The sequence below is a fragment of the Microcaecilia unicolor genome, chromosome 7 (assembly GCF_901765095.1).
Source record: "Microcaecilia unicolor chromosome 7, aMicUni1.1, whole genome shotgun sequence".
Lineage (NCBI taxonomy): Eukaryota > Metazoa > Chordata > Amphibia > Gymnophiona > Siphonopidae > Microcaecilia > Microcaecilia unicolor.
This window is the reverse complement of record NC_044037.1, coordinates 309,225,857-309,253,420: the sequence shown is the minus strand read 5'-3', so window position 1 is coordinate 309,253,420 and position 27,564 is coordinate 309,225,857. Positions and strand designations below refer to the sequence as shown.

Here is a 27,564-nt window from a genome sequence, read left to right as displayed (position 1 = left end):
CTCCCCTCGACCGGCAAGTCATCCGGCACAGACACTGGTACTGCAGCTATGCTCTGCTGGAGCCAATCAAAAAACCCATCCTGTGTTTTGAAAGGGGAGCAGCAGGGCCTTGGGCACACACTGTTGAGAAGAACGAGCATGCTAGGGCTGGCGAGAAGAGGTGGCATACCTACTCCTCTGAGAGTAAAAGAGACCCCTCCTCGACTTGCCAAAAAAACTTCTAGTTGAGGAGGCTGATGTAGAAGGTGCCCTGCGGGAGAGAGAAGAGACGGTATCAGTGTACCTTTCGATCTGGTCATCAACCTCCTCAACCTTCTCTTGAAAAAGGTTATCACCCTGGTATGGGGCATCCACCAACCTCTGATGAACCGACTATTCAAAGTCAGAAACACGCAGCCATGAGAGTCTCCGCATTGCTATACTTTGGGTAGAGATCCTGGACGATACATCAAAAGTGTCATAAGTGCCCTTGGCCATGAACTTTCTACACGCCTTCTGCTGCTTGGCAAACTGATGAAGTGATTCACCTTGCTCCAATCAGAGTGTGTCAGCTAAGTCTAGTATCTTGCACACCGAGTCTCGCAAATAAACGCTCGTAAAGAGTTGGAAAGACTGGATATGTGAAATGAGCATAGAGACAAGAAACATCTTCCTCCCAAAAGAATCCAAGGTCCTAGCTTCTCTGCCTGGGGGCACAAAGGCATAGTCTCTAGAACTCCTGGCTCTTTTGAGGGCGGATTCCACCACCATGGAATTGTAAGGCAACAGAGGCTTATCAAATCCAGTTGTGCTGTGGAACCGGTACATGGTATTGATCTTCTTGGGCAGTACCAGGACCGACAGAGGGGACTCCCAGTTCCAAACGAGGACTTCCTGGGCTACCTCTTGGAGAGGGACAATCACAGCCTCCCTAGGAGGATCATAGTCCATGACCTTGAGCATCTTTGCCCTTGGCTTGTCCTCCACTTCCAAAGGAAACAGAATGGCCACAGCCATTTCCTTAACAAAAGAAGGGAATGAAAGACTCTCCGAAGGAGACTTTCTCCTTTCAAGTGGAGGGGGGGGGGGGGTTCAGAGGGAATTCCATAGGACTCATCTGAGGAAAAGTACGTTGGATCTTCCTCTGAATCCCATGAGCACTCCTCCTCGGTGTCAGACAATATCTCTAGGTGGGAGTGTCAAGACTGAACCTGCCTTGACACGGAGGAGCCACGTCCTCTAGCATGGCATCAAGAAGCCAGCTCCTGTCTCGACTCGGGGAAGCTTCCTCCACTGACGTTGAGGGAGTGCCGGCTTGGGTGGCAGTCAATACCAAAGCCGCACCGCAGGCTGAGGGCCAAGCAGGGCTGCAATGGGAGGTAGGGCAGGCGCAAGCACCTCCAATGCCAATGCACACAGTTGCAAAAGGCCATCCAGAAGATCAGGGAACAAAGCCCGGATGCGCTTATCAAGGGCCGAAACCAGGAAAGGATTGGGTGTCGGTTCAGGAGCATGTTGCAGAGTTGCTGGGGTCGATACAGGAGCTGGGTCTTTGTTGCTGGGAGACTGACGCATCAGCACCTCTTGTATGGAGGGGGGAGAAGTCCTCCCGGCGCAAACACTTCTCGGGTGCTGAATCCCTCCACACCCTGGAGCTCCCGGAACCATGCGTTGAGGGTGATCGATGACAATGCTTCTTGGCCTTAGCCCGAAGCTTGTCATTGAGGCTCCTTGGTGCCGACGAGAATGACGTTGAATCCACGTCACCTTGGGTTTGGGTCCGATAGTGGGCGGTCCCAGGGGCTCTGCACAGCAGGCCACAAGGCAGGTGGAGACCCACTTGATGCATGAAATCTCCCAGTGACTATGGGTCTAGCAGCAGCCATGCTTACCGACACTCCTGATGCTGGTGCAATGCTCTATGTCAATGCTGACACCACCGACCTCGATGCCAAGGAATCAGACTTGGATCCAAAAATCCTCTCGCATTGAGCTTCTCTGGAAACCTGGGACCTCTTCTTCATACAAAGACAGAGTACACAGTTAGCCGGACTATTGTTGGGCACAAGAAACTGAAGACACCAAGAATGGGTGTCTTTCCCAGAGACTGTCCGACTGCACCAGGTACAGTGCTTGAAGCCACTGGGAACCTTTGTGGACATGGATGGAAAAATTTCCGTGGCTAAATCAAATGAAGCGATGGTGCCTAAAAAAGGGGCAAGGCACCAGAAAAGTCAAGAGGAAAAACGGCCATGTGACAACGGAAAAAATAAGGAAACTTAAAACCGGAGAAAAATAAACTAAGAAAATAAAGAAAAAGAACAAAGGGTGTCCACAATTGGGAACACAATAAAGGAGCCAAAAAACTGCTGGAAGGCACAAAAAGAAGCTCTTTGGACCGAACAAAGTGTGCAGACGGTAAAAAAAAACACACTCTCTCTCCTCACTGCAATAGAAAAAGAACTAAGGCAACTTGCGTTCGGGTAGGAAGGCACTCACGCATGCGCAGTGGAGCATGTCTCGCGCTCCACAAAGCTCTACTTATGCATGTCATATGTCCTGGACCGGGCGACATGGTCAGCGTCACCCACTTGTGAAAACAAATAGGCATGCTTGTCCTTGGAAAAAGGCCTGTACGGTCCATCCAGTCTGTCCAACCCTTATCCCCAATGTGGGATTAGTGCCCATAAGTGCCTTACTCTCTGTGGGTATAACAGCTTCCCCAAAACCCTTATCTTCAGCCTGAAACTAGCTCCCATGAGACCCTTACCCTCTGAATGGGGGTAGATCACAAAGGTCTCTTATGCTGGGAATGGGGCTAGCACACTTGGGACTTCTACACTCACAATGTGGGTTAGCTTCCCGAATCCCTTATCCTTAGCCTGGGACTAGCTCCCTCATGACTCTTAACCTCAGTGTGGACTAGCTCCCAAAGAACCTCTACCCTCAGTCTGGCCTAGCACCTGAAGAACTCTTACCCTCAGAATTGGACTAGCTCCCAAATGTCTCTAATGCATGAGGTAGCTTTCCCAGGACATTTATGCTCAATGTGAGACGAGCTCCCCTAAGAATCTTACCCTCAGTATGTGAGTAGCCCTCTGCAGTGACTTTCCACTGCACTAGCACTCCCAGAGTGCTAAGGATGGGCCAGATGCTAAGGATGACCCAGCTGTACCAGCAAACAGGCTGTGCAGGTGCCACCTTCACCCGTTCATAAACGTACTGCACCAGGATGAAGACCTCAATAAAGTAATCCACCGTCACAGTCATAATAGCACTGCCAAAGACCGCTGTGGAAAGTGTGGTGAAGAAACGTTGCCACTGCAGGGTAAGCACAGCAAAGAGCATGCCCACCCCCAGCAGCAGGCCAATGGGGACCCAAACAGTGATCGGGTGATAAAACTGCTCCATGATGATAAGTGTTGCCACAGCCACCAAAAGACCCAGCAGCAGACCAACCATGAAGAGGCCCACACTGCGAACCAGCATTGTGACCAGACCACAAAGGATGCCAATCCCCAGCCCGATGCCCACACTGGCCTCCACACTCAGCTGAGTGTCCAGAACCCGCTCCTTGTAACACAGCATGAAGATTATGATGGACCCAAACATAAGCCCAGTCAGGAACATCACAGCCTTAAAGCAGCGATAACCTGGGGGAGAGTGAAAGAGAGAGAGAGAGGGAGAGAGAAAGCATCAGGACAGCCTTAAAGCAGACAGTCACAAGATCCCCAAGTACCAAGAAAAGAGGCAGAAAAATATGGAAATATTTCCCACTGTAATGGGCACTACAGGCCTAATTAAAAGTAATTCTCAAGCACACATTATTAATTTGTCTATACATATTATACTCTATGAACTTCAAAGAAAGCTTCTTCTTTTTTTTTTTTTTGGTACTATGCAAGTATTAAGGTGAGCACTAGCAGTACAATTGGGAGACTGGGATCTTACTGGCTTAAGAGGGAGGGAGGGAGGGAGGGAGAGAGAGACAGAGAGAGAGAGAGAGAGAGAGAGAAGATCTTTAAAGAAGAAACAACCCTCCTTCATCCACCCAAGATGAGAGGCAATGCAGACTTAAGCACCAATAAACTGGAATGTGTGATTGGGCAGGATGACAGAAAGAGACTATGATGTACACTTCCATGATCAAGAGGACCTCATCATTTAGGCAGGTAGAGCATTCACGAAATTCCTCAAAGGTAGACTAAACAGAGAGAGAAAGAATAAGATACCAGGTTCAGACTGCAAAACAGAAGAAGCAGCATTGCTATGATCCCTGCATAGAAACTTGTAAAACACCTCATCTTGGTCACGTGGAGGGGCATTTTCGAAAGGGACGTCCACGTTTTGATTTGTACGTCCTTGCAAAACGTCCTGATCCAGGGGTGGGGAAACCCGTATTTTCGAAACAAGATGGACGTCCATCTTTCGTTTCGAAAATACCGTCAGGGACGTCCAAATCCTTAAATGTGGTCGTCCTTAGAGATGGACGTCCATGATTTTCAGCGATTTTCGAAACCAAAGACGTCCATGTCAGAAACAACCAAATGCAAGCCATTTGGTTGTGGGAGGAGCCAGCATTTGTAGTGCACTGGTCCCCCTGACATGCCGGGACACCAACCAGGCACCCTAGGGGGCACTGCAGTGGACTTCATAAATTGCTCCCAGGTACATAGCTCCCTTACCTTGTGTGCTGAGCCCCCCAACCCCCCACAAAAACCCACTACCCACAACTGTACACCACTACCATAGCCCTTACGGGTGAAGGGGGGCACCTTGATGTGGGTACAGTGGGTTTCTGGTGGGTTTTGGAGGGCTCGCTCTTTCTTCCACAAACGTAACAGGTGGGGGGGGGGGGGGGGAGAGGATGGTGCTGGGTCCGCCTGTCTGATGTGCACTCGTCCACTAAAACTGCTCCAGGGACCTGCATACTGCTGTCACGGACCTGAGTATGACATCTGAGGCTGGCACGATATATTTTTAAAGATGTCTTTTGAGGGTGGGAGGGGGGCTAGTGACCACTGGGGGAGTAACGGGAGCTCACTCCAATTCTCTCCGGCGGTCATTTGGTCAGTTTGGGCAACATTTTGTGACTTTGTCGTAATAAAAACAGGTCTGGGTGAAAACGACCCTCTTTTTTTCCATTATGGGTCAAGGACGTCCAAGTGTTAGGCACACCCAAGTCCCGCCATCGCTACGCCTCCAACACGCCCCCTTGAACTTTGGCAGTCCCTGCGATGGAGTGCAGTTGGGGACGTCCAAAATCAGCTTTCGATTATACTGATTTGGACGTCCCTGGGAGAAGGACGTCCATCTTCCGATTTATGTCGAAAGATAGACGTCCTTCTCTTTCGAAAATGAGCCCAACAGATTCTCAACAAACAAAAAATACAGTGAGCACAAACATGGGAAAGCCACTGCTTGCCCTGGGTTTGGTAGCATGGAATCTTGCTACTTTTTGAGATTCTGCCAGGTACTTGTGAGTTGGAAGCAAGATGCTGAGCTAGATGGATCACTGGTCTGACCCAGTATTCTTATGTTCTTAGACTAGAAATAGAAACATGCAAACAAAAGCTGCATTGCAAATCGTACTGTGCAAAATATTAAGGTACTAGTAAAAAAAGGCCCATTTCTCAAACCAATGAAACGGTTATCATCTAATGGCAATTATGTTTTTATTTATTTATTTATTTATTTATTGCACTTGCATTTTCCCACCTCTTTGCAGGCTCAATGTGGCTTACAGAGATCTGTTATGGCATTGCCATACAGGACAAACAGTACAGTTGGTGTTACAATGAGATCAAGAATGACAAAAAGAACTAGATAAGCAGTTATAGAAAGAAGACAATCAGAGTAAGTGTATAGTGGGGATGTATTATAGTTAGGTTATGTGTTCACGTGGTAGACCTTGTTGAAGAGATAGGTTTTCAGAGATTTACGAAAGTTGGCTATTTCGTTAATTGTTTTCAAGTTAGTTGGTAGTGCATTCCACAGCTGCGTGCTCATGTAGGAGAAGCTGGCCGCATGTGTTAGTCTGTATTTTAATCCTTTACAGCTGGGGAAGTGTAGATTAAGAAATATTCGGGCAGATCTTTAGCATTTCTGGGTGGCAGGTCCACGAGGTCCACCATGTATGTCGGGGCGTCTCCATAGATGATTTTATGAACAATTACCACAGATACTGCTTTTATGGGAACTGTTAGGAAGAATGTGCTGTGATGATTACTACTACTACTACTATTTAGCATTTCTATAGCGCTACAAGGCATACGCAGCGCTGCACAAACATAGAAGAAAGACAGTCCCTGCTCAAAGAGCTTACAATCTAATAGACAAAAAATAAATAAAGTAAGCACATCAAATCAATTAATGTGATCGGGAAGGAAGAGAGGAGGGTAGGTGGAGGCGAGTGGTTACGAGTCAAAAGCAATGTTAAAGAGGTGGGCTTTCAGTCTAGATTTAAAGGTGGCCAAGGATGGGGCAAGACGTAGGGGCTCAGGAAGTTTATTCCAGGCGTAGGGTGCAGCGAGACAGAAGGCGCGAAGTCTGGAGTTGGCAGTAGTGGAGAAGGGAAGAGATAAGAAGGATTTATCCATGGAGCGGAGTGCACGGGAAGGGGTGTATAATGAGTAATATGGTCCAGGGGTATGACATGTGGATTGTTTTCTTATCTTTGTGTTTTAATTTTTATTTATAGTATATTTCCAAAAAGCTAAAGAGTACGCAGAAATTTTAAAATTTTTTATTAGAAATATGCTTGTTTACATTTGCAAGATTTCTTTATAAACAATATTTTTAGTGAAAACTTTGTTACATTGAGGGAAAAGCTTTCCTTGTTCAGGACCATCTATGACTTTTACAATTACATCAGAAGAGTTTCGAACTCTTGAAAATGCTACATACAGTTGTTCATGTGTAAACACTGGTTCTGGGAGGAAAATGCCAACTTGTTCACATGTTTGCCCTTGTGACTTGTTAGTTGTCATTGCAAAAGCCAATTTCACAGGAAATTGTTTTCGACATAATGTAAATGGGAGGTCAGTGTTAGATGGTGTTAGTTCAATATGTGGGATAAAAACAGTACTCCCTGCAGTTGACACAGTGATTACTTGACTAATAATGAGGTTAGTTTTCAAGTCTTTCACTGTTCCATTACATACACCTTGCTTGGTATTTAAATTCCTGAGTAGGATAATTATGGCTCCAATTTTTAAATGCAGTTTATGGCAAGGCATGCCAGTTGGAGTTTGTTCATGAAGGAATTCTACAGGATATAACTGATGTTCCTCATCATTGGAGTCATGAATGGAGTCCGAACTTAAATAAGTAATTGTCTCACCTTCTAAAATTTTGAGAACAGCCTCATTTAACTTGTCAACATGTGCATTTTTTGAGAAAAGAATAGACTTTTTAGCAAAGTTGTAAACAGTATCTGTGGTAAGTTTTCCTCCAAAACGGCATTAACTATATTGCCGTCACAAATGTGCTTCTGTGGGATTTCGATATCTTTGAAACCATCTGGACATGGAAGATTTCCGTCAGCTAAAGTAATAAGCCAGTTGTTGTAATCTGGGTCTACAGAGCAGACATTGTTGTTTAATTTTAGTATTTCAATTTTTTCCATAGTTTATTTAACTTAATGCTGGCTTCAATAATGTGAGCTCGATCACCGTTTGGTACCACTGGTAGAGTTTGTCGAAAATCTCCACCAAGGAGAAGAACTTTCCCGCCAAACGGTTTCTGATTGTTCATGATGTCTCTGAGGATTCTATCTATAGCAGTAAGTGCCATACTGGGTGCCATACTTGACTCATCCCAAATAAGGATTTTATGATCTCTAATGATAGACTCATCATATGATGTTAATCTGATACTTGATGTTGACGTTTCCAGTAGCGGAACATGTAACTTAAACTGTGAATGATAAGTTTGTCCTCCTGGAAGGAGACTTGCAGCAATTCCTGTAGAAGCAACAGGTAGTGCAATTCCTCCATCTCCTCGGATCGAGCTCAGGATAGTATTATACGTATACGTTTTTTCACTTCCAGCAGGACCGTCTAGGAAGAAGCACGTGTGGGTTATGTTTTTTGTATTGCAGGCAGAAAGTATAGTATGAAATGCTTCCCTTTGCTCATTATTTAGTTTTTCTACCATTTGTTCAGCTTTCTGCTTTTCATCTCCAACATTGAAGGCAAGTTTAGGATCTTCTATTCTGTGGATGACTGCTGGTAAACCAAAGTGTTCAAGTTTTTTATCATGTGTAGTCAGAACGGCTTGGATTTTCTGAAGGCACAATTATTCACAAATCGAGCAACCACCTTTGCAACCATGGATGTGTTGAAAATCTTGTGTCATATTAAGTTTGTATTTTTGGAAAATCTGGAAAGCATTTGATGGCACGGCAAAAACACAAATGTATGCAAAAAGGTGTCTGATTTGCTGTGGCATGCTGCATGCGAGTGCATCGTCTAAGGTGTTCTCCCACAGAGCTTCATCGTTAATGAGCCTCATTTTCTTAGCTGCATCTTGAAATGTATTATAAAGAACACATGCAACTGTTTTTAAGTCTTCAAAGGAATTAGCCCCTGGTTTGTGTAGTAGAATTAGCCTTAAACAGTAACGCTCAGGGTCTGCAGAAAAATGATCTGCATACATTCTCCCAATTGTTTCCCATTGTTTTGCTGAGTTTAAAGGGGGTCTGGACAGATTCCTGAAGGAAAAGTCCATTGATTGTTATTAAATTTTGGGTTTTTGCCAGGTTCTTGGGGCCTGGATTGGCCGCTGTCGGAGACAGAGTACTGGGCTTGATGGACCTTTGGTCTTTTCCCAGCGTGGCAGTGCTTATGTACTTATGTACTTATGTCCTGCTTTTGTACGTTTCCACTTTCATTCTCTTTTGTCGAAAGTATAGTACATAGAAATATCTACATACAAAATGGTCTTTGGAGGATTGTCTTCTGCATTAAGTTTAAACCACGCTGTTAAAGTGGTGTCCGTGGTTCTGGCTCTTTGTACTGCAGCCTCAACTTCATTAGGGTGAAAAACAATGCTTTGTTGATCTGGTAAGTGTACTTCCAATCTCTGGATAGTATGTGATTGGTGATGCATTTCAAAACCGTTTAATCGCCATGCAGCTTCAGGAACACTAGCATATCTAGAGTCAGTAAACGTTTTAATTTCATGTTGCAAAGTTTGGTGCTCTGTAATAACCACATTGGCACAATTGTATCCTTTATAGAAATATTTAAAGAGGTACTTGACACTTTCAATAGATGCACATACTTCCACATTTATATGGAAATTGTACTTTAAAAGTAAGTAAGGGTTATAAGGGACTACCCAACTGTTATTAATGGATTTTCCATTTAAGAGTGTACTGATGCCGTTATCCCTTCTGCGGTATTTAGGATATCCGTCACAGTACTCAATAGTTTCATTTTGCAATGGTTTTGGAAACTGTTTAGAGCACTTCCCATAAAGCATGAAGGATAATTTAAGTTATGGTCACTGCATGGGCCATGTATCATATGTTTAGCAACTGTTGCATGGAGATATGGAAAGTTGTTTATTTCAGGAATTTCAGCACAAACGATTTTGTCAATTATTTCCTTTCTTTTCGGCTCGTGTTCCTCTTTCATGATAGCGAAGATACTTACCTGTAACAGGTATTCTCCAAGGACAGCAGGCTGATTGTTCTCACATGTGGGTCGACGTCCGCGTCGGCCCAAGAATGGGCATTTTGCAAGCAAAAAATTAAAAAAGTTTTGCCAGAGTCTTCTGGCACTCGTGCAGCGCACACCGCGCATGCGCGGACTAATTTCCCGCCCATCGCGTGAGCACTTCTCCTCAGTTAAATCCAAAAGCATATAGAGAAATAAACAGCAACTCCAAAGGAGAGGTGGGCGGGTTTGTGAGAACAATCAGCCTGCTGTCCTCGGAGAATACCTGCTACAGGTAAGTATCTTCGCTTTCTCTGAGGACAAGCAGGCTGCTTGTTCTCACATGTGGGGTATCCCTAGCACCCAGGCTCACTCAAAACAATGAGCATTGGTCAATTGGGCCTCGCAACGGCGAACACATAACATAGATTGACCTGAAACTATAAACAACTAACTGAGAGCGCAGCCTGGAACAGAACAAAAATGGGTCTAGGGGGGTGGAGTTGGATCCTAAACCCCGAACAGATTCTGCAGCACCGACTCCCAAACCGACTGTCACGTCGGGTATCCTGCTGAAAGCAGTAGTGAGATGTGAATGTGTGGACTGATGACCACGTTGCAGCCTTGCAAATTTCCTCAATGGAGGCTGACTTTAAGTGAGCCACTGACGCAGCCATGGCTCTAACATTATGAGCCGTGACATGGCCCTCTAGAGTCAGCCCAGCTTGTGAAGTGAAGGAAATGCAATCTGCTGGCCAATTGGAGATTGTGCGTTTTCCGATGGCGACTCCCCTCCTGTTCGGATCGAAAGAAACAAACAACTGGGAGGACTGTCTGAAGGGCTTTGTCTGCTCCACCTAAAAGGCCAAAGCTCTCTTGCAGTCCAAGGTATATAAACTGCTTTCGCCAGAGCGGGTATGAGGACAGGGAAAAAATGTTGGCAAGACAATTGACTGGTTCAGATGGAACTCCGACACCACCTTCGGCAGGAACTTAGGGAGCATGCAGAGGACTACTCTGTTATGATGAAACTTGATATAAGGTGCATGCACTACCAAGGCCTGAAGCTCACTAACCCTACGAGCTGAAGTAACAGCCACCAAGAAAACGACCTTCCAGGTCAAGTACTTCAGATGGCAGGAATTCAGTGGCTCAAAAGGAGCCTTCATCAGCTGGGTGAGAACGACGTTGAGATCCCATGACACCGGTGGAAGTTTGACCGGGGGCTTTGACAAAAGCAAACCTCTCATGAAGCGAACAACTAAAGGCTGTCCAGAAATAGGCTTACCTTCTACATGGCGATGATAAGCACTAATTGCACTAAGATGAACTCTTACGGAGTTGGTCTTGAGACCAGACTCTGATAAGTGCAGAAGGTATTCAAGCAGGGTCTGTGTAGGACAAGAAAGAGGATCTAGGGCCTTGCTGTCACACCAGATGGCAAACCTCCTCCATTTAAAAGAGTAAGACCTCTTCGTGGAATCTTTCCTGGAAGCAAGCAAGACTCGGGAGATGCCCTCTGAAAGACCCAAGGAGGCGAATTCTAAGCTCTCAACATCCACGGTTCTTCATAGGACAACTCCAGAAGAAGAGGGAACCAAATCTGACACGGACAGAAGGGTGCAATCAGGATCATGGTTCCGCAGTCTTGCTTGAGTTTCAGCAAAGTCCTCCCCACCAGAGGTATGGGAGGATACGCATACAGAAGGCCTGTCCCCCAATGCAGGAGAAAAGCATCTGACGCTAGTCTGTCATGGGCCTGAAGCCTGGAACAGAACTGAGGGACCTTGTGATTGATCTGAGTGGCAAAAAGATCCACCGAGGGGGTACCCCACGCTCGGAAGATCTTGTGGACCGCCCATGTTCAGTGACCACTCGTGAGGTTGCATTATCCTGCTCAACCTGTCGGCCAGACTGTTGTTTACGCCTGCCAGATAAGTGGCTTGGAGAAACATGCCGTGTCGGCGAGCCCAAAGCCACATCTGGACGGCTTCCTGACACAGAGGGAGAAAACAAAAATTAGGCTGTTATAATGCCCTTGTATCGTTCCATGGTGCGACCACACCTCGAACATTGTGCTCAATTCTGGTCGCCGTATCTCAAAAAAGATATAGTGGAATTAGAAAAGGTGCAGAGAAGGGCGACGAAAATGATAAAGGGGATGGGACGACTTCCCTATGAGGAAATGCTAAAGCGGCTAGGGCTCTTCAACTCGGAGAAAAGGCGGCTGAGGGGAGATATGACAGAGGTCTATAAAATAATGAGTGGAGTTGAATGGGTAGATGTGAAGCGTCTGTTCACGCTTTCCAAAAATACTAGGACTAGGGGGCATGCGATGAAGATACAATGTAGTAAATTTAAAACGAATCAGAGAAAAGTTTTCTTCACTCAATGTGTAATTAAACTCTGGAATTCGTTGCCAGAGAATGTGGTAAAGGCTTAGCGGAGTTTAAAAAAGGTTTGGATGGCTTCCTAAAGGAAAAGTCCATAGACCGTTATTAAATGGACTTGGGGGAAATCCACTATTTCTGGGATAAGCAGTATAAAATGTTTTGTACTTTTTTGGGATCTTGCCAGGTATTTGTGATCTGGATTGGCCACTGTTGGAAACAGGATGCTGGGCTTGATGGACCTCTGGTCTTCCCCAGTATGGCAATACTTATGTACTTATATTATGTACTTATGATCCGGTGCCCCCCTGCTTGTTGGTGTAGTACATGGCAACCTGATTGTCCGTCTGAAACAATATAATTTGGTTGGACAGCCGATCTCTGAAAGCCTTTAGAGCGTTCCAGATTGCCCGCAATTCCAGGAGATTGATCTGAAGACCTTTTTCCGGAACGGACCAGGCTCCTTGAGTGTGAAGCCCAGCTACATGAGCTCCCCACCCCAGGAGGGATGCATCCATCGTCAGCACTTTTTGTGGCTGAGGAATTTGGAATGGACGTCCCAAGGTCAAACTGGATCAAATCGTCCACCACGATAGTCTCCATCTCGCTCACACACAGAAGGAGTGACTCGGGCTGCACATACTTTAGCAGGATATGTTTATCCACTCCTACCCTAGCAGAGACAATATTTAACCATCTCTCTGACCTCATGTGCAACTTTCTTTAAATTAGTCACCATATTTTCTAACTCTTCTTACTCTCTTACCTATCTATATGTTCCATCTTTGCTTATACCCTACACTGTCAATTAAAATGTTCTAGTACATATTGTGTTGATATTATACCCTACACTGTCCATTAAAATGTTGTGTTGACATTGTAAGTAGTATACTATGCCATACTTTGAATTATTATTTGAATATTTTTACTGCTGTAACTGTCTATTGCTCATGTTTGATTTTTTTCTCACTGTACACCACCTTGAGTGAATTCCTTCAAAAAGGTGGTAAATAAATCCTAATAAATAAATTAAATAATAAGTAGGCTAGAAATACATAAAATAAAATTAATTAATTAACTAACTACTGTTTCTCTTTGTCCATACCAGACCTGTCCAGACTAATGGGTTATGTCCATCCACCAGCGGAAGGAGATAGATAAAATAGTTCCAAGTACTTTGCCCCTTTAAGGGTATCGTGCAGCCTGGAATTATTATTATTATTTTATTATTAATTACATTTGTACCCTGTGCTTTACCACACATAGCAGGTTCAATGCGGCTTACATAGTAAATAGAATTACAAAGTCTTGAAGGAGAATGTTACAAGTTGTAGTAAACATAGTAGTAGTGGGGTTTTGAGAATATGTAAATTGAGCATGGAGAGGTAAACAAAGATAGGATGAGCAAAAGGAGAAGAGATTGGGAGGGGTAAGGAGTAGGAAGGATGGAGAGGAAGAGATTGAGGAATGAGCATAAGGAGATTGTGATTGTGAGACATGGTCAAAGGTATAATAATTGTCGGGGCAGGAATCATGTGGCTGGGCTTAAAAAGTTAAGTTGGGTCATTAGGGTAAGCTTTCGTGAAGAGATGGGTCTTCAACATTTTTCTGAATGGTAGATGGTCGTTAATTGTTCGGATGGATCTTGGCAGAGTGTTCCAAAGCTGGCTGCCCAAAAAGGAGAAACTGGATGCATAGGAGGTCTTGTATTTAATACCTTTGCAGTTGGGAAGGTGTAAATTGAGGTAAGTACGAGAAGACGATGATCTATTTCTGGTTGGGAGGTCGATGAGGTTATTCATGTAGTTGGGGGATTCTCCATATATGATGAATCAGAGTGTGGACTTTAAAATTTATTCTTTCTCTGATGGGGAGCCAAAGAAGCTTCTCTCGAAGAGGTGTTGCGCTATCGAATCTTGACTTGCCAAAGATAAGTCTGGCTGCCGTGTTTTGGGTAGTCTGAAGTTTCTTCAGGATTAGGGTCTTACATTCTAAGAAAACACTGTTGCAGTAATCTGCGTGCGTGAGTACTGTAGATTGTACTAGGTTCCGAAAGGTGTCCAGGGGAAGGTATGATTTAACTTGTTTCAAAATCCACATCATATTAAACCTTTTTTTTTGTGATGAATGTAGCATGGTTTTTGAATGATAAATGGTTATCAATCGTCACTCCAAATATTTTTAGGTTGTCAGATATGGAGAGTTTAACGTCTGGGGTGCTAAGAGTAGTCGGGAAAAGTGGAGAGAATTGAGATGAAAGGACTAGACACTGTGTTTTCTCTTTGTTTAATTTCATCTTGAAAGCGTTAGCCCAAGAGGTTAGGGTGGTCATGCCTATATTTATTTTATCGGAGATTTCAGATAGATTGGATTTAAAGGGTATAAATATAGTGACGTTGTCAGCATAGATGAAGGGATTAAGGCCATGTTTGGCTAGTAACTTGGCTAGGGGAATCATCATGAGGTTGAAGAGTAACGGGGAAAGGGGAGATCCCTGCAGTACCCCGCATTCAGATGACTATGGGGAAGACATGTTTGTAGTTCCTTTGACTTGGTAAGATCTTGTGGTAATAAAGCTTTTTATCTAGTTGATGATATTGCCACCGATCCCAAGTTTGTCCAGAAGTTTAGTTAGGATAGTATGATCAACCATGTCAAAAGCACTGGATAAGTCAAATTGTAGGAGAAGGATACGGTTTCCAATTGCTATTTCTTTTTTTTCCAAACTTTTTTTTATTGAAAATATTGTATATATATCAAGTCATTATACAGCAACAGTGTATTAAACATCTCGCGAACTTAAATACTGAACAATGTAAGATAGCATATAGAATATTCCCTCATTCCCCCCTCCCCCCCATCTTACAGTCAACCATTAGAAAACATTGAAGGTCGGTAGACATACGTCCAGAAGCATTCAAAGTCTTGGAACAATGAGTTTAGGGGCATCAAGGTCTATGTTAGATTTTAGTCTCCATGATCGATATCTTTCCCATAACATATTAAACTTTGCTACATGTCCAGCTCGTAAAGCTGTCATTTTAGACATTTGATATAGATAGTCCATCTTATATACTACTTTTATCACAGGCGGTGCCATTGATCTTTTCCATTGTGCAGCCAATATAATTTTTCCCACCACCAACCATATTGAAGTGAGCCGATGGTCTAAAAGTCGTACCCCTAGGGGGCGGACATGTAGCAAGCAGATCTCCGGTTTTTGAGGATATCGTACTCCAGTCACTTGGATAAACATATCAATCAACTCTGCCCAATAAAGCTGAATTTTTGGACATGTCCACCAAATATGAAGCATGTCCCCCACTGCCGCACAACCCCTCCAACATTTGTCAGACCCTTGCCCATACATTTTTACCAATCGCTTAGGAGTGTAATACCATTGATATAATATTTTGTAACTGTTTTCTATCATTGAACTAGATATAGAAACCCGCAACATATGTTCCATGGCTTTTTCCCATTGTGTATATTCTATTGTTATTTGTAAAGTTTGCTCCCACCGCTGTAGATAATGTAGTATAGGCTTATTATCAGAGAGCAATGCCTTATAGAGGCGAGAGACACATCCCCGGTGGCTGCCCACCCTTATTGCTTGTTCTATGGCCAATTCCTCTAAGGACAGTTCAATTTTTGCCCTTTTATTTATATAATCTCTCATACGATTATAGTGAAACAGGTGGTAAGCTGGCAAACCATACTCCTCTTGCAAATCTGTAAATGGTATCATCTGCTCCTCATCCCATAGTTGCCCTAATGTGTTCAGTCCCTTTTTCTCCCAACAACTATAAAGTGGATTGGCCATCCCCAAAGGACAACCTGGAGCGGTCTTTATGGCCATCTGTTGGAAATAGAGTCTGTTGGGAAGACCCCGCTGCCTTACAGTCAACCAAGTCTGTAGGGGATACTGCACCGCTAATGGGGCTTTCTTAATGTATGCCTGAACCTGTTTCTTTGGCATCCATATAATGGAGCGCATGTCAGCGAGTCCCATCCAATGCCGTTCCACTTGAAGCCATGGTTTTGCATTACCAACAGTCCACTCCGCTAATACTCGTAATTGTGCCGCTTGGTGGTATAGGGCGAAGTTTGGTACTCCCATACCTCCCTGTTTTTTAGATTGGTATAGGACGTTTGCTCTGACTCTTGGTGGTTTATGCTGCCAGATATAGGCAAAAACTTTTCGATTTAGTTGGCGAAAGAAACCCCTCGGCATTGGCAGTGGTAACGCAAGAAATAAATATAACAGCTTGGGCAGTATCATCATTTTTATAGCTGCCACCCTTCCCAACCAAGATAATTCTAAGCCCTCCCATTTATCTAAATCCCGGAAAAGTTCCTGAAGCCTTGGCGGGAAATTAGCTTGATGGAGATCCGCCAAGTTAGGTGTTAATTGGATACCCAGATATTTAAGAGTTCGGGTAACCCACTTGACCGGGAATTGCTGCCGTAGCAAGTCCTCCTCCATCTGTGGTATCCCAAGTCCTAAAACCTCTGATTTGGCCATATTCACACGAAACCCAGATAACTGACCATAGTGATTCAATTCTTGTATTACCTGAGGTAACGATTCGCTAGGGGTTGTCACCGTTAAAAGGACATCATCCGCAAATAGCATGATTTTATGTGTTATGTGTCCTACCCTTAGACCATGTATGGAAGGGTTTTGGCGTATGTGTTGTGCCAAAGGTTCCATGGTCAAGGCGAATAACAATGGTGATAACGCACAACCCTGCCGCATTCCCCGTTCTAATGTGATAGGGCGGGAACTAGTCCCGTTGATCCGTAGAATCGCCAATGGCTGAGCATATATTAATCGAAGCCAAAGGATAAATCGACCCGTAAAACCCATATGTTCCAGGACCTCAAACATGAAGGCCCAACTAACCCGATCGAACGCCTTTTCTGCATCTAATGAAAGGAGCATCATGGGTTGTCGGGTGCTAACTGACTCATGGATCAAGTGTAGTGCTCTCCTAACATTATCAAATGCTTGCCGTCCTACAATAAAGCCCGTTTGGTCCCCGTGTACTAATTTCGGCATGAGCTTTTGTAGCCTTTTAGCTAATATTTTGGTAAAGATTTTATAGTCTGATCCCAAGAGTGATATTGGGCGATAGGAATTACACAGCTGTGGATCTTTCCCGGGTTTCTGCAGGATTACAACATTTGCCAATCTCCAGGTAGACGGCAACTCATGTTGGAATTCAATTTCATTGAAGGCTCGGACCAATAATGGTATCAATTGCTTACTATAGCATTTATAAAACTTATTAGTATATCCATCAGGCCCTGGCACTTTGCCATGTGGTAGGTCTCTTATAGCCCATACCACCTCGTCTGATGTAATAGGAGCTGAAAGCAGCTCCCCCTCTATTAGAGATAACTGAGGAAGCATGGCGTGGGTTAGATAACTTTGGGCCTGTTGTTGATCTAAGATCCCCTCACATTGGTATAATGTTGTATAGAAGTGGGAGAATACCGCTCCAATGTCCTCTCGTGTGGTATGCATATTCCCGTCCATATCCCGAATCGAGGGGATATGCGTATTCGTAGACCATTTTTTCAATTTATGGGCAAGTAGCCGTGAGGCTTTATTCCCGAATTCAAAATAGGTCTGTCTTACTCGTTGCAACTGTTCAGTGATCTCTGCCAGTTGGAGCTCCCTAAGTTCCATCCTTAAATTATGCATCTGGTGTTGTATGTCCCCTGTCTCCCCCTGTTGGGTGGCTCGCTCACTAAGGGCCATCAATTCTGCATGTATCTGTTGTGTCCGTGCTCTCGCCTGTCGCTCAACATGTGCCTGGATGGAGATGGTTTTTCCCCTGATCACTGCCTTGCAACCTTCCCATAATATTCCGGATGATACCTCACCATTATCATTGAGGTCAATGTATTCTTTAATATCTGCTTCTAGCCTAGTGACTATTGCTGGGTCTGCTAGCAACGAGTCATTGAAGCGCCATTGTGGCTTCTCCAAGTTTCGTGTTTTCCTTTTTATCTCCAGCACCACCGGAGCATGGTCTGACCACGTCCTAGGATGTATCTGGATATCTTCTACAGTGGACATTAAAGTCGGTGGCCCTAGCCACAGGTCTATGCGAGATTGAGATTTATGTACCGCCGAATAATATGTATACCCTCTCGCTTGCGGATTGATCTGCCTCCATATGTCCAATATCTGCCATTGTCTCATAAATTTGTGTAATTGGGCCCGGTCAGCTTGTGAGTATCGAATCCCCTGTGTGGTGTTGTCTAACATGGGATGCAGCGTAAGGTTAAAATCTCCGCCAATCAATAGGGTTCCCTCAATATATTTAGTAAGAAGTATCGACAAGTCTAGATAAAAGGCCCCTTGTTGGTCGTTGGGCGCATAGATATTTAACAGCGATAATATCTCCCCCTCCGTTTTCACTATCAACAACAGGTATCTACCCCCTTTGTCTCTGATCACACGCTGTACTTGCCAAGGGTATTTATGAGAGAGTACTATCAATACTCCATTCTTTTTTTTTTCCAGGTAGTTAGATGCAAAAAATATTTGCTGATTTCTCTTTGCACAGCATAGCCGTTCAGCCATCTGAACTAGGTGTGTTTCCTGAATGAATGCTATGTCTGCCTTCAGGCGTTGGATCTCTTTAAACATGAGCTGACGTTTTCCCGGTGAATTAAGTCCCTTTACATTAAGGGTCATACACGTTAGAATACTCATCCCCCCCTCATTACTGTTATGTCTAGTTCACTACATCGCCTCTGGTTCTGGACTGTACCTAGTTGTAATTCTCTCTCCCCGACCCTCAGTTTGATGATAATCTGAACTATTCCCCCCCAACTATTAACTCCCATACCCGCCATACCCTCCGTAAGACATCCCTGTATTATGCTCATAAGGATGTCAAAGAAGAAAGTGACCCCCCTCCCCTCATTTATTACTAGTAAACAGCTTGATCCCCACTTCATCAGGCAATTGAGTATTATATCTTTGTCAGGCCATTACTGCCTGTGTACATTGCCTTACACCATTTTTTTTTTTTTTTTTTTTTTTAATAGTCAGATTCAAATTATCATTTGCAACATTATATTCATCAGCTTAAGGTCTCTTATCTAGTTTCCCTGCAGCATGAACTGCGTTCTATTTTCGGGTTGTGTTTTCAGATCTTCTTAGCTGAGTATCAGAGTGCTGGCGCTGTAGCCGTCCCTTTCCTGCAGTAACTCGTTGCCAACGTGGTTTGTCTCCTGCTGATAGTTTCTGTTTCGTTGATGTCGCGATATCTCCACTTGGTCCGTCTTCCGGAAAAATCTCCGCTACTTCTGCGATGTCCCGGACCTGATGTTGTTTCCCATCTTTGTAAAATCTGAGTACAAATGGATGACCCCATCTGTACTTGATGCCTTTATCAGCCAGGAATTTCGTAAAGGGTCGAAGTTCCGCTCTTCGTTTCAATGTAGTAGTAGCCAAGTCCTGGTAACACTCTATATGATAGGAGTCCCATTTAAATCCTGGGGTGGTGCGCGAGGCCTGCATTATCTGCTCCTTTAGTTTAAAATCACTAAAGCAGGCAATGATATCCTTTGGACGGTTTGAGTTCATGCTGCCCAAGGCTCTGTGCGCTCGTACCAGTTGAATTTCTGTGGGATCTTTAATAATCTGGCGTTCCTTAAGCAATGCGCTAGCAATTTGTTTTATAGTCAGTTTGCAGTCTAGATATTGTGGCGTGTCGGGAAGGCCACGAAATCTCACATTGCATCGGCGACTGCGATTTTCTAGATCCTCTACTTTATCCCAGATCTGCTGAGTCTCCTGCTTGGTGTCCCGGAGTTGCGTGTCAAAAGCTTGGATTAGCTCAGTATGTTCTTCCAGTCGGTCCTCCGTTTCAGCTACTCTTATACCCAGCGCGCCAATTTCTCCGCGAAGTTCCGCCCCCAGCATAGTAATGTCCGCTCGCACTGCTGCTATGATATCTGCTTTTATTTCCTGTAGCCACCCCCGAATCTCCTGCATGCGGTTTTCCTCTGGTAAGTGTCCCTCGCCCGTGGCGAATAACGGTGGGGAAAGTTGCGTTGGGCTGCCCCCTCGGGAGTCTGGCTGACGCGGCTCAAGTGTTGGCGCGCTCATGTCCGCGGCTGGGCCCTTATATGCGAACGCTTGTAAATTGACTATCGGGGCTCTCAGGGCTCTGGAACTAGTCATATATCGCTTACCGCTGGTTTCAGATGCAGTTCTCGCGTACTTAGAGGTCGCGTTTGTGCAAGGTATTATCAGTGGGAGTCCTGATAGCTTGGGGCTAGTCGGAGCTCGTGGCTCAGGCAGCCATTTCGGGTGGTGACGTCACTTCCCTCTCCAATTGCTATTTCTTGTTTGAATTTGGATATTAAGGTAAGAACCGTTTCAGTGCTATGGGCCGAATGAAAGCCCGACTGCGATTCGTGCAGGATGGAGAATTTCTGAATATATTCGTTGAGTTGCGAGGTCACTCTGTTTTCCATCAGTTTTGTGATTAGAGGGGTGGAGGCAATTGGACAGTAGTTGGTAATATCATTTGCAGGTTTTTTGGTATAGGTGTTAGTAGGAATGTTCAGTGTTTTCCATGTCTCCTAGCAGATGGTGGATGGAGGGTGCAGCTTCTGTCTGGTGTATGTCCTGGTTGTCCAGGAATCAATTGAGCAGGAGGTTTGATCTGATTGTTTCCCACTTCTTCTCTGGAATGGATGACACCCATTGGTGCTGGGTGCCTCATCCCTCAGCAGCATTAAAGTTCAGTAACACAAGTATTCACAGAGAAGCATTTTCAAATCTTCGTATGTATTTTTCCAACAAAACTATTCCCACAGAAAAAGGAGGTGCAAGTGATCAAGCATGCTTTCACTTTGAGAACTGCTGTAAAGCTATAGGTAAAAATACTATGCACCCTTATCCCAATGCACACAGTTTGAAAACGTCTAGTCAAACAATTGTAAGAAAAAAACAGTCCAGTTTGCCTATAAGGTTGTCCTGTTTCAGCAGGGAAGAAGCCCAGTTCAGGGTCTCCTCAGTAAGCAGGTATATTGCCAATTCAACCTTCATTCCTTCACTAGGGAATTCTTATGGGTTCAAGGTGCGTCAGCATCCAATTGATCGATGAAATTTTAGAAGAATGCCAACTTACCATTTGAAGGATCCAATGGTAGCAGCATAGCAATCTCAGCAACAAGCAACACATAATGCAATGCCACCCACAAGAAGGTCTATATATTTGTTCAGGTTACATATTTATGCTTTTATCTGACACCAATCTAAATTCATGATCAAAGCAGAATCCAAAAAATAAGATATAATAAAAATACATACAAGACCATTTTCAAAAGCTTGTAAAATCCCACACTGAAAACTGTCTACTCTCTCTGCTGATAAAAGTATCTGTGCTGGATTAATGGGTAGGTTCAGGGATGGAAAGTACACACGGGCCTCCCATCTCAAGTACCAAGGCCCCATGGCTACCCTGTACCCACTTGTCCAGTCACTGGGATTTTCAATTGGTATTAGAGAAATAATTGTTCCAGCCCCAACCCAAGGCTTAATAATGTCCATAGATAGGTAGACACAAAGCAGGTAAGGGGTAAGAAGGGTCACAGGCAAGCAGGTCGATTTTCAGAAACAGAACACAAGACCAAAACTCTGTGTGAAGAAGCTGGGTAGTAAAGCTTATCTTTTCACTCCAGAAATATGGCCACTTGACGCCATATCTTGCCTGTTTGCACTGGCTCCCGGTTGAGGCTAGGGTCAATTTTAAAACATGTATGATAGTTTTTAAATTTTTAACTGGGATAGCTTTTCAGTATTTGATTGATCTCTTGCAACCTTTGTTAAAGGTCACTAATTATGGATTGCAAAATCAGGCCAAATTAAGTTACCCAGCTGTTGAGGGATTAAGAGGCTCATATTCAAAGCACATAAACTTACAAAATTATATAGGTTATTATCCAGCTTATTTTCGAAAGAGAAAGACGCCCATATTTCGACCCAAATCGGGAGATGGGCATCTTTCTCCCGTGTGCGACCAAATCGGTATAATCGAAAGCCGATTTTGGTCATCTTCAACTGCATTCCGTCGCAGGAACGAACAAAGTTGATGGGGGCATGTCAGAGGCGTGGCGAAGGCAGGACTGGGGCGTGGTTATCGGCTGAGGAGAGATGGGCGTCTTTAGCTGATAATCGAAACAAGGGCGTTTTTGACGAGAATTTGGTCCGCTTTATTTGGACCCTTTTTTTTCAGGTCCACGTCCCAAAAAAGTGCCCCAATTGACCAGATGACCACCGGAGGGAATCGGGGATCACCTCACCTGACTCCCCCAGTGGTCACTAACCCCCTCTCACCAAAAAAAAAACACTTTAAAAACTTATTTTCCTAGCCTGTATGCCAGCCTCAAATGCCAAACCCACCTCCATGACAGCAGAATGTGTTCTATCCTCTGACAGCCTTTCCCTGGTTCTGATGTGGCTCTCGGGTGAGTGTGACACCTTTTCTGTTAAGGGCACTGCAGAGTCACATCAGCAATGCATTGTGGTGGGTGTAGGGTATTGGGCTCCGTGATCCCACTAGCTTGTGTTAAATGCTCACGATGTTGGTAGTTGGTAGGCTCTACTCCCATGGTGCTTTTCCTCCTGCTTACTGGGTCAGAGTGTGCCCTGTTTTGTTTCCGGTAGTCCATGAGATAGTGGCCATTTTTGTAACATAGTTTTAGATCCCTTTCATGTGTTAGCCAAGTTACAGCACTTAGTTCTTCCCTTGAATGTTGCTGAAAGAGGGCATTGTACAGCATTCTGCCAGCTCTGACCTACTGCTAATCTCAGTACCAGGAAGACTCTTTGCCAGTGGGGCACAACCTCTGATCTGCAGTTAACTGTGAGTAAATGTGCTTATTCAAATAAAGGACTTTTTCAAAGAGATTAGTCTTCAGGTGTCAACTGGTGTGCCAATGTTATACAGCAGCAACAAGTCCTAGAGGCCTGCGTGTATGCAGGTCCCTGGAGCACTTTTAGTGGGTACCGCAGTGCACTTCAGGCTGGCGGACCCAGGCCCATCCCCCCCTCCACCTGTAACACTTGTGCTGGTAAATGGGAGGCCTCCAAAACCCACTGTACCCACATGTAGGTGCCCCATTCACCCCTAAGAGCTATGGTAGTGTTGTACATTTGTGGGTAGTGGGTTTTGGGGGAGGGGGGTTGGGGACTCAGCACCCGTGGTAAGGGAGCTATGCATGTGGGAGCATTTTCTGAAGTCAACCGCACTGACCTCTAGGGTGTCCAGTTGGTGTCCTGGCATGTCAGGGGGGCGAGTGTACTACGAATCCTGGCCCCTCCCATGACCAAATGGCTTTGATTAGGACGTTTCTGAGCTGGGCATTTTTATTTTCCATTATCGCTAAAAAAAACAAACGCCCAGCTCACAAACGACTAAATCCATGGCATTTTGGTCCATACAAACCGTATTTTCGAAACGAAAGATGGACGCCCATTTTTTTTCGAAAATACGATCTGTCCCACCCCTTCACGTACCCATTCTCGGACATAGACGCCCATGGAGATGGGCATTCGCGTTCAATTATGCCCCTCAATGGGGCTCATTTTCAAAAAAGAAATACGTCCAAAAAATGGCACAAAGCAGCAGATGGATGTTTTTCTTGCACAAACGGCCAAATCACCATTTTCGAAAACACATTTTTTTTTCTATGCAGTTCGTCTGCAGTGCATCCAAATCACAAGGGTGTGTGTCAGCAGTGCGTTGAAGGCGGGCTTTGGGTGTTCCTAAAACGTGGACGTTTTTCTGCCACAATGGAACAAAGCAAAAATGTCCAAAGCTAAAACCTTAACGTTTTGGTCTAGACCTGTTTTAGTAACAACTAAGTCACTAAAAAGTGCCTCAAATGACCACTGGAGGGATTAAGGCATGACCCCTCCTTACTCCTCCAGTGGTCACTGACACCCTTCCACATCCTAAAGATGTGAAAGAAACAGTACATACCAGAATCTATGATAGCTTCAGATATTGTGGCCAGTCCTAACAGAGAAGCAAGCAGGTAGTAGCCTAGTGGTCGGTGCAGTGCACTGTGAAGAAGGTGACCCACGCCCATAATCCACTCTAACATTATACTTTGGTGGAATGTGCTGGCCCTCCAAAACCCACCAAAAACCTACAGTACCCACATATAAGTGGCACCTGAAAGCTTAAGGGCTACTGTAGTGGTGTACAGTTCGATACTGTAGGGTTTTGGTGGGTTTTTGGAAGGTTCCCCACACAACATAAGGGGGTAACGGTGAGATGTGTACCTGGGTCCTTTTATGGGAAGTCACTGCAGTACCCCCTAGGGTGCCCCACTGCTCTGTTGGAATGTCTTTGTGGCCAGTCTATTAAGAATGCTGGCTCCTCCCACATCCCAATGGCTTGATTTTGTGTGTTTTTCACTTTTTTCTTGTTTGAAAATGGTAAAAAAAAATAGACGCACTAAGCACGACATCAGCAAATGACCATTTTCAAACAAAAAAAAAAGACAGCATTTTTCAGGTTCGAAAATGGCCATGTTCGCTACTGGATTTTTGGAAAATGCCCTTCTATGTAACTGTAAGTCTATGTGCTTTGAAAATAAGCACCATAGTCTTTTAAAGTTGCACGTTTTCTTTTCTATATTAGGCTGCACTGATATGGAATACATTCCATCTGTCTTTAAGTCGGATGCAGGATTATTTAGCTTTTAGTTTTCACAGCCTTTCTATCTTGTTTAAGGAGTTTTTGCTAAACTCATCCTGATTTTTTTTTGTTTTATTGCTTTAAAATTACTGGTTTTATATGGACTGCAATGTAACTGTTCCTAGAGTGTTCCAGCCCCTTGATTTGTAGTCCACGTTGAGCTGAGTAGGTACTATGTGAACTGTAAGCATTGAAATGTATTGCATTGTATTGCAACCCCTTTTCACTGGCCCTACAACCAAATCCAGATCCTCAGAAAGGCGGGAAGCAGCAGGAGAAAGGCTCCACCAGCCTGAGACAACCAAATTTTCACAACTGCCTCTGCCGGCAACCCGCTGCAGCATTTAGAGGACCTGAGTGGGGGAGGGGGTATGGAGAGATGCTAGACCTGCATGGGGGAATGGGGGATGGAGAGAGATTTTTATTTATTTCTTACATTTGTATCGCACATTTTCCCACCTATTTGTAGGCTCAATAAGGCTTACATAGTACCGGAGAGGCGTTTGCAGACTCCGGTGAGAACAAATACAAAGTAATGTTATGGTAAGATTAAGTTCACGTGCCATGGCCACATTGGGGAAACGTACATCGGAAGAGTTGAGTTTTGTCCATTACGTACTTTAGTTTTGTTGTGTTGCAGGGATCAGGCATTTACGTTGGATCGGTGGGGTATGCCTTTTTGAATAGGTTAGTTTTTAGTGATTTCCAGAAGTTTAGGTGGTCATACGTCATTTTCAAGGCTTTTGGTAGTGCGTTCCACAATTGTGTACTTATGTAGGAAAAGCTGGATGCATAAGTTGATTTGTATTTAAGTCCTTTGCAGCTTGGATAGTGCAGATTTAGATATGATCGTGTTTATTCTGATGTGTTTCTAGTTTGTAAGTCGATCAAGTCTGTCATGTATCCCGGGGCTTCACCGTAGATAATTTTGTGGACCAGGGTGCAGATTTTTAAGGCAATACGTTCTCTGATTGGGAGCCAGTGTAGTTTTTCGCGGAGGGGTTTTGTGCTTTCAAATCGTGTTTTTCCGAATATAAGCCTAGCTGCCATGTTTTGAGCGGTCTGGAGTTTCTTTAATGTTTGTTCTTTGCATCCTGCATAAATTCCATTAAAGTAGTCTACGTGGGTTAACACCATTTTTTTTTTTTTTTAAATATCAGATCCACAGGAGGGGGGATGGGGAAGGAAAGGGGGAAAGATGCTGGACTTTGGAGGGGGAAGAGATAGAAGAGAGGGAGTCCTGAAGCAAAGGGGAGGGGGAAAAGAGGGAGAGAGATGCTGGAGCCGGGGAGGAGGGGATGAGCAAAGGGAAGAGAGAGAGAGACATGGACCAAAAGAGAAGGGAACAGATACTGGACCTGTGGGGAGGGGGGGGGGGGGGGGGAAGCAGAAAAGGAAGAAAAAGAGAGAAAGACACCGGGACCAAAGGGGAAGGGAAAGAGAGAGAGCCAGATGCTGGACTAGTGGGGGGAGCAGAGGGGAAAGGGAGAGAGAGACAAACTGGATCAAAAGTTGGAGGGAAAGAGAGAGGCCAGACCACAGAGGGTGGGTGAGCGAGGGGCACAGGAGGAGAGGAAGATGGACATGGGGGGTGGGGGGACAGGGACACAAAAGAGATACTAGCTGTAGAGGGAGAATAGGGACAGAGACACAGAGGGGCAATACTAGGCACAAGGGGAGGGATAGGAACACAGAAAGGGATGCTGGACAAAGCAAGATAGGGATACAGAGGAGAAATGCTGAACATGGGGAGAGGATAGGGAAAGGGAAACAGAGTGGAAATGTTGGACAGGAAAGATAGGAACACAAAGGAAAATGGATGGTGGGCACAGACAAAGAAGAAATGGCAAAAGGACAGGAGACTCTGGAGAGAGTTAAGAAAAAAAATAGAGAAAAGTGGAAGAGAAACACTAGGACCAAAGCAATGCTCAGACAACAAAATAATTTTTTCTGAATGTATTTATTGCAATGTGTCAGCTTTGGAAAATGTGCATTCCCCGGTACCTTGAGAGTCATGGTGTTATAGGTAGCCCATCTCAATTTTTCCACTGGGGCCCATTCAGTCCTAGTTACACTACTGAGCTCTGTTATATAAACAGAGTTTACTGGGTGTACTGGACATAATTACAAGCTATTGGGTTCCAGTATCCCCTAGTACTCACCAAAGAAGCAGTAGATGACACCGAAGAGGCAGCACATGGCGCAGACCACGGAAGGGACAATGTCATACCTGCGCTGGATCTCCTGCTCACAGTTCTGCAGCCACTCATTGCCCATGTCTTGAGGAAGCAGTTTCAAGAGAAGGGACTGCACTGTAGATGTCATGGTCTGCCCCCAAACATCCCCAGGCATGACTGTTACAGGGAGCTCCATATAAGGATCAGGAGGAACCTGCGAAAAGGACAGACAGGTCAGATCTCCAGAGTAAGGCTACAGGACAACATCACCTCCTCAATCACAGGATTTGGTTACTACTAGTCCTACCCTTCCTATGCACCAAAATAACTACAGACCTACAAACACCTGCAGAGTCCATGTCTTCAAATCTAGGCTAAAAGCCCACCTTTTTGAAGCTGCTTTTAACTCACTTGTTCAGTACCCATATTTTATCATTCCCACCTTGGTAATTCCCTTATCCCTTATTTGTCCTGTTTGTCCTGATTAGATTGTAAGCTCTGCCGAACAGGGACTGTCTCTTCATGTCCAGTGTACAGTGCTGCATATGTCTAGTAGTGGTCATAGGAGCCAACTTTTCAAAATGATTGGGGGTGCTGAAATTTTTTTTTTTTT

General features: G+C 44.6%; 1 protein-coding gene across 1 annotated transcript in view; it reads right to left on the bottom strand.

Moving 5' to 3' along the window:
* TMEM198 (transmembrane protein 198) overlaps positions 1 to 27,099 on the bottom strand; it is a 44,180-nt gene extending 17,081 nt beyond the window's left edge. Inside the window, exons 1-2 of the mRNA XM_030210437.1 lie at positions 26,937 to 27,099; positions 3,057 to 3,632 (exon numbers count right to left, since the gene is read on the bottom strand). Coding sequence (XP_030066297.1) covers positions 3,057 to 3,632; positions 26,937 to 27,099 — 739 coding nt within the window. The remainder of the gene's footprint in view (positions 1 to 3,056; positions 3,633 to 26,936) is intronic.
* Positions 27,100 to 27,564: the final 465 nt, after the last annotated feature.